Consider the following 7,118-nt stretch of genomic DNA (forward strand, 5'->3'; position numbering starts at 1 on the left):
ATGTGTTGTATTGTTTGTCCCAAAATGTATATGTGTTGTATGGTTTATCCCAAAGTGTATGTGTTGTATGGTTTCTCTCAAAATGCATGTGTTGTATGGTTTCTCTCAAAATGTGTATGTGCTATTTATCTCATAATGTGTCTGTCTATGTATCCTAGTGCTCCAAATCAAGCTGGATCACTATTAAAATAGGCACGAGGCACATTCCTACACCCTACTTAACGAAATTTTGCTTGCGTCTTGATATCTAACCTGAAGGTACGGCCGTTTACAAGGTCGCCGAGTATGCGCGTCGATTTGGTGTGCCAGTCCTTGCGGACGGTGGCATCACGTGCGTGGGACACATCACTAAGGCTCTGTCTATCGGTGCGTCTACAGTCATGATGGGCAGTATGTTGGCTGGAACCAACGAGGCGCCCGGAGAGTACTTCTTCATGGACGGGGTTCGTCTTAAGAGATACAGGTATGGGTGTTGCGCTCACCGGTTGTTGTGTAGGGTATTAGATGTCTTGATTGTTGCCAAGTCTAGCTAATCCGGGTAGAGTGTGTATGATTTCACTTAGTTAATTTACGATAGTGGAGAAAGATTGAGATTGGCCTACTTGTTTTTGCGTTTATCCTATGTTGACTTTCCAATGGCAACAAAGTCATCTTTGTATTCGAGCTTAAACTACTACCACACTAACAAGATATCACATACATGTATATCTTGTTTTGCAGAGGTATGGGATCGCTTGAAGCTATGTCGCATAGATCCGGTGCGTCGGCACAGAGCCGTTACTTCTCCGAAGATTCCGGTGTAAAGGTAGCCCAGGGTGTTTCAGGAGCCATCCAAGACAAGGGAAGTATCACTAGTTTCATTCCGTATCTCATCACCGGCATGAACCACGGCTGCCAGGACATCGGCTGCACCTCGTTAACAAAGGTATGCAATAATTCTCTATCTGGTGCGCTCTATTTATGGATGGTGTGCTTTGAATATTAGTTTACTGATTTGTGTTATATACTATCGTATACGTGAGGAGTGCTTTTTAAGTTTATTCTATATCTTGTCTGGCTGGTTTTACCCGTGGAAAAAAAGTCCGGCTTTAGTGGAGCTCTCAGTCCTGGAGTGCGAGACTTTTCCATCTTTACAAAGGGCAGTGGGCATAACCGATGTGGACCATGTTGAACATCATAATTTTGGTTCGTATCACGAATGATACTTTCAAGTCAACAGACAGTCACTTATACTCACATGTTTCTATACTTCCAATCTCCGGCAACACAGCTGCGTGCCATGATGTATTCCGGAGAGCTCAAGTTCGAGAGACGCACGCACGCTGCCCAGTCCGAGGGAGGAGTGCATAGTCTGCACACCTACGAGAAGCGTTTGTATTAGACGCCCCTGCACACATATTCGAGCACAGAGGCAGGCGCTGGCTGGGTAGCCTATCTAGGTACCTGTTAACTCGGTGAGCTCGTCTGCCAATTACCCCCAACCGTCTTATGGGTGATATGGATCTCCGTCGTGCTCTGGCCCCCACCCGTTTTATGGGCTAGCAGGACGTAAATTTTAGTACAGTCTGTATGAATAAATAGTACAAAAAAGTACCGGCTCCTTGAAGTCTTCGTGCATCTGTTTAACTGAGAAGGGTTTTCAAGAACTATACACGTACACCACCTCGCATCTACTACGACGTCCTAATGCCATTACACGCAAGGCTTCTCGCATCTACATATCGAATCATCGCCTTACGCCGTAAACAATATTTGAAAAGGATGTTGTCTTCGATTACACACCTGTTATTAGAAAATGTAATGATATTCAGTTATGTTAAGGTACGGAAGGCGTTTGCAACATCCAAGTATAAGGCGAAGAGTTCACACCGGGGTCAACCTTTTCTTCGTTTCATCGCTTGTTTCTTCATATATGTAATATGTATGTAACATACAAGCTAGGGATAAGTATCCTTTCGGAGAGAGGACTGCCGAACAGAACGCTCAGTTTATGATACAATGACGGACTAAATTGACAAAAGGACTTCGGCACTTGCACCTGATGCACATCCATGGGTGGTCTATATGAGAGTTGCGACTAATTCCCTTCTGAGGTTGCGACTAATTCCTATATGAGAGTTGCGACTAATTCCCATATATATGCACACAGTATACTCATTCTGTCGTCCCTGGGAATACGCTGAGTGTCTTTTTAACAAGGGTCTTCGTCTCATAGCTGCCACTTCGAAGAGATACTTGCATATTATCTCAGTCTGTTTACGTCACCAGGATGTTCACGTGGACATCCGAAAGGTCCAGTCGATGACGTCATATATTTCATTTTGCCGATTGTCCACAAATGAACAACGCGTGATGGTACAAAGGGAAAGCGCATATTAAATGTATATATAAAGATAAGCCGCTGTGCGGCTGTGCGGGCACTAGTATAATCGTGATACTACGAATACGATGAGGGTACTAGTCTCTTACGTAAGTAAGCGTTGCTCGGGCTCTGTTTACCAGCAGGCCTGGCGTTATCATGCAGCGTCCGAAGTTTCTGCATCGTTTTTCCGGAGTCGAGTTTTGAACTATAGAAGCATCCAATTGCAGCCCTATAGAAGCATGTCTCAGAGGCCGTCAAGTGCCAGTCCCACCGCCCAAAAGGTGGATGACGAACAACTTAGTCTGACACAGACACACAAACCTAGTCCTGCACATAGTCAGCATAGTACTATAGAGCCAAATGCGTCATCGCTCACTTCATCAACCAGCAATATTCTACTGTACAGTACGTCCATGCGTGTGCTCGGAATTGAATCGAGTTGCGATGATACGGCTGCATCGGTTGTGTGTGGTGATGGGGTGGTCTTATCAGACGCAAGACACTCACAACAGAAGGAAATGTCCGAGCTATACGGAGGCGTGTATCCCAAAGCCGCCGCATTAGGTCATGCAAAATACATTGACCGCGTGGTTGAGAAGGCACTTGTGGATGCTAGTTGCACATTGGCAGACATAGATCTGGTAGCTGTTACGATTGGTCCTGGGCTGGCACCGTGCCTATCGGTAGGTCTGGGGAAAGCCAAGGAACTGGTGAAGCTGCATGATATACCACTTATGTGCATAAACCATCTGGAAGCACATGCACTCACCGCACGGCTGATCGATCAAACACTGGAGTTCCCGTTCATGGTACTGCTGGTGTCTGGAGGTAACTGTCAGCTCGTGCTAGCCGAAGGTGTGGACGAGTATCGACGGCTGGGCCAGACACTTGACGACGCACCAGGGGAAGCCTTCGACAAGACGGCCCGGATTCTAAAAATAGAAAGCAGTGATATCAAAGGGGGGGTGGCTGTGGAACGAGCGAGTGAACGCGCCCGTGCACGTGGTGATGCGCCTGTGAAATTTAATGAGCCGATGATCAGGCGCAGGGATTGCAATTTCTCTTTTTCTGGCTTGAAGACCAACTTAAGGCGGAAGGTGAAGCTGTATGCCGAGGCGCAATTCAACGGGACAGACGCCTGCAATGCAGGAGAAGAACATACCCAGACAGTACATTCTGCAGAGCACAGTACTGGAGGTGACTACATCGATCATGCACACACGGATGACACTTTCGTGTCCGCTGATAAGAAGATCAAGCAGCAGCAATACCACGACGCCCTAGCAGCCGGGTTCCAAGACGCCGTGTTCGACCAGATAGTGCGCAGAAGTGCCCGCGCGTTGCTGTACGCCGATAAAAAACTTGGTTTACAGGTTAAATCAGTGGTGATATCGGGCGGGGTGGCCGCCAATAGTGAGCTACGGCGACGAATGACTACGATGCTGCGTGAACGTGATGTTGCGTTGGCGTGTCCGCCGATTGCGCTGTGTACCGACAACGCGGTGATGATAGCGTGGGCTGCCATTGAGAGGTAGGAGTGCCACACGGTTGATGGCCTTGCGGGCTTGTTTACTTCTGGATGGTGCGGTGGTGGTGTATGTGGAGAGGGTAGTGTCCAGTGTTTGTATGTGGTTGTAGTGTGTAGGATGTACGGTATCAATCTGCCTGTGAGTGAAGACACGTCTGATGCACTGAAAGATGTACCCTGGGCGGTATCTGTCCGCGTACCTTCCCTATTACTACCTTTCCTATTACTACCGGCTGCTGTTAACAGTTGCAGTTAGGAACTAAGCCAACGAGATTGTGGGGATTTAGGCGAAGGACGTGTAGTGTTTATTTCGTTGTACTTACTAGTCTGCGCAATCACAGCGGTGTCACACATCTACCAAGTCCCACCCCGTTATATAGTCTCGTCGAAACCTATTACCCATTGATTCCAAGTGCAAAGCAGACGCCCTAAGTTTTTATAGTATTGGGTGTATAAGTATAATGTATACGTAAGTGTTTCATATCTCACACGTTCAGAACCGTTCTATGGTCTAATGGTGCCCCCTTTCGTTAACACCAGGTGTAAAGCAGGCACCTTGAGATTGATGTTGCTAGGTGCATAATTATATGCAGATCGAACTGTGTCCATTTCTTATGTTTTGACCTCCTTGTACGGTTGTTTGGTAATCCATTTCCATCAGTCAGGTAATTTTCAGGTGTCCTAGATTGCATAATGTTAACTTCATGATTTTATCCAAAACACAGCTGTGCCCTACATCTCCCATATACACCTCATTGTATCGTCTACTGACATCCCATCTCTACTATCATCAGGTGACTAGCAGGTGATTTTATGATTTCATAGTATTGAGTGCTTGTTTATACATATACACAGCTGTACCCTACATCTCCCATATCCACCCCATTGTATGGTCTTCTGACATCCCATCTCTACTATTATCAGGTGACTAGCAGGTGATCTATGATTTCATAGTATTGAGTGCTTGTTTATACAAATACACAGCTGTGCCCTACATCTCTATCCACCCCATTGTATGGTCTACTGACATCACATCTCTACTTTTACCAGGTGTAAAGCAGGCGTCCCGGTAGAGGGAGATTCAGAACAGGCACAGAGCATTCGGTTCCATCCTGACTGGCCTCTTGGTAGTGATATATCGAAAGCCGTCGCTGCGGCGAACATGAAAGCCTGGTGAACTATATAAAGCCGATTGGTCATTAGCGATCGTGTGGAGTGTTTCCAATGGACTCCGACGAACGTGTCTCGGCACTCACTATATCGTACAAACAAATTATTACTAAGGCAACGCTATATCGTACAAACAAATTTTTACTAAGGCAACACTATCTAACACAAAAAAAAGGTACAAAGGGAAAGCTTACCGAGACGTTCGGCGGATTGGTGGATTGGCTTTGCACACGGCTCCAACGGTAGTCACTCGGCTGTGGATTCCGCAGGGCGCAAACTTTGAGCGATGCAGTGCAGTGCAGCATTAAACCACTGTGTAGTGAGTTAAACCACTGTGCAGTGAGTTAAACCACTGTGCAGTGAGTTTAACCACTGTACAGTGAGTTGAACCACTGTGCAGTGAGATGAACCACTGTGTAGTGAGTTAAACCACTGTGCAGTGAGTTGTTGGAGGCGACACGCGACGCGTAGCACGCACAACACGGCAGAGCAACAGCGCGATTACAGCACTTTGGCTCTCGAACCGAAGAATGTGAGCTGAGGTACAAGCCGGTCGACACGTCTTTGCTCGACTGTCATGTTGGACAAGTAGATATTTCGTACTTCACCCGTCGTACTCTTGTTCTGTATGAGACCCACAGTGTGACACACACACTGAGAGAGAGAGCCATGCGAAGGATGAGGTGTTATCTATGAGCATGCGGTGGTGGTGTGCCTGCTACCTAACACCTTACCCATACGGTTGCTAGTTTCAAAGCAAACCCGAGCGACGTATGATTGTGAACGTATGATACTTTATCAATGATCAATAGACGGGAGTAGACACTAAGGCTATTGAGAGCTTCTGCAGTGCACGACAGCATTAGGCATACGTCTGTAATCTGCTATCTCCTATCTGAGGTGTAACGCAACAGCCAGCATTCAGGACGCCATACGGTGACGGCTATCAGTGTCAACATCCCAGAGTTTTCCACCTGTAACGAAACATTGAACCATTAGACCATTGAACTACCTTATTGCCAGTCGTTGGTAGGCCACTTCTAGTCAAATACGCTCAGTTGTCGATGCCGCACCCTCGGCTAAGAACAATGTGTGGGTACTCAGATAACTGAGGGTTTCTCGCACATTAGAGGAAAGTTCAGCACGGCGGTAGGCCTCACGGATTAGCTCATCTCCCAAAGATAGTGTTTCACAGGTCTTAGTTGGCAAGGAGGTCGTGAAATGTCACTCAACAGGTGGCTGTACTGTTCTGTTCTAAGGCGCCGTATACCCGTCCTATCGTTCTTTTAGCGAAATGTGGCTGGATTGCCGAGCGTTTGTATTGCGAGTGCTTACCAGTTAATTGGAATATTTGGAATGGACAAGGCGCGCAGCACCCCTGAGACAGTAGTACTTTGACAAAGTGGAGCCCGTCGATATCAAGGACCCCGATGAAGTTCCCATCCTTAATGTTCGTTCCGACCAATTTCACATACTCAGATTCAATACAACATAGCTCACATAATTTGATTTATTACGACTTACTAACGAAGCAATCAACTCCAAATATATTAGACTTAAAGGGTTTATGTGGTTGATCCTAAAGAGAAAATCAACCAACCTGTGATTCCAATGGTTTGTGGTACGTGCAGGTTGGCAGCCTAAAGTAAGATGCTTGCCACTAGATAAACTGTCCCTTTACATTTGTGTTCGGAACCGGCAGGGTCGGTTTCCACTTTCTAATACTCGTAACCAAATTAATTGAACTTCTGTTTGCTAAACTTAATAAAATTAATTGAACTTCTGTTTGCTACGAATAGAATCAATTGGAATATTGCTGCGAGGTGTATTGTTTTGACCACATGGAGGATCCACTCATTAGCAGGACGCAGCACGAGCAGCTTTCGATTTCCCAGGTCGCCTATTGTAGCCTCTACTAAAATGCATCACGGATGTGCTTGTGCGACGGACGAATATGCCCATTCTCCAATAGCAAATGCGTGGACCAGTTCATGGTGAACTTCATTTCTGCAAAATAAATGTACCTGAAAATGTGCATTTTTTAAAATATATGCAGTA

The 7,118-nt window shown here is 46.3% G+C and overlaps 2 protein-coding genes across 2 annotated transcripts in view; both read left to right on the forward strand.

Annotated features, from left to right (window-relative positions):
* Positions 1-1,598, forward strand: part of SARC_11289 (inosine-5'-monophosphate dehydrogenase 1) — a 5,633-nt gene extending 4,035 nt beyond the window's left edge. Inside the window, exons 8-10 of the mRNA XM_014294627.1 lie at positions 259-463; positions 721-925; positions 1,271-1,598. Coding sequence (XP_014150102.1) covers positions 259-463; positions 721-925; positions 1,271-1,381 — 521 coding nt within the window. The 3' untranslated portion in view covers positions 1,382-1,598. The remainder of the gene's footprint in view (positions 1-258; positions 464-720; positions 926-1,270) is intronic.
* Positions 1,599-2,399: 801 nt separating this feature from the next.
* SARC_11290 (hypothetical protein) lies at positions 2,400-5,391 on the forward strand. The gene is made up of 2 exons (XM_014294628.1): positions 2,400-3,893; positions 4,941-5,391. Exons 1-2 carry the CDS (start codon positions 2,449-2,451, stop codon positions 5,065-5,067), a joined length of 1,572 nt encoding a protein of 523 aa, XP_014150103.1. The 5' UTR covers positions 2,400-2,448; the 3' UTR covers positions 5,068-5,391.
* Positions 5,392-7,118: the final 1,727 nt, after the last annotated feature.

The sequence above is a fragment of the Sphaeroforma arctica genome (genome assembly GCF_001186125.1).
Source record: "Sphaeroforma arctica JP610 unplaced genomic scaffold supercont1.1611, whole genome shotgun sequence".
Lineage (NCBI taxonomy): Eukaryota > Ichthyosporea > Ichthyophonida > Sphaeroforma > Sphaeroforma arctica.

What these genes read in the sequence shown, in the direction of transcription:
- SARC_11290 (XM_014294628.1), top strand. Translation starts at nt 2,449, where the DNA reads ATGAGGGTACTAGTCTCTTACGTAAGTAAGCGTTGCTCGGGCTCTGTT. An exon ending in GCGTGGGCTGCCATTGAGAG is followed by an intron (nt 3,894 to 4,940) that starts GTAGGAGTGCCA and finishes TACTTTTACCAG; the next exon opens with GTGTAAAGCAGGCGTCCCGG.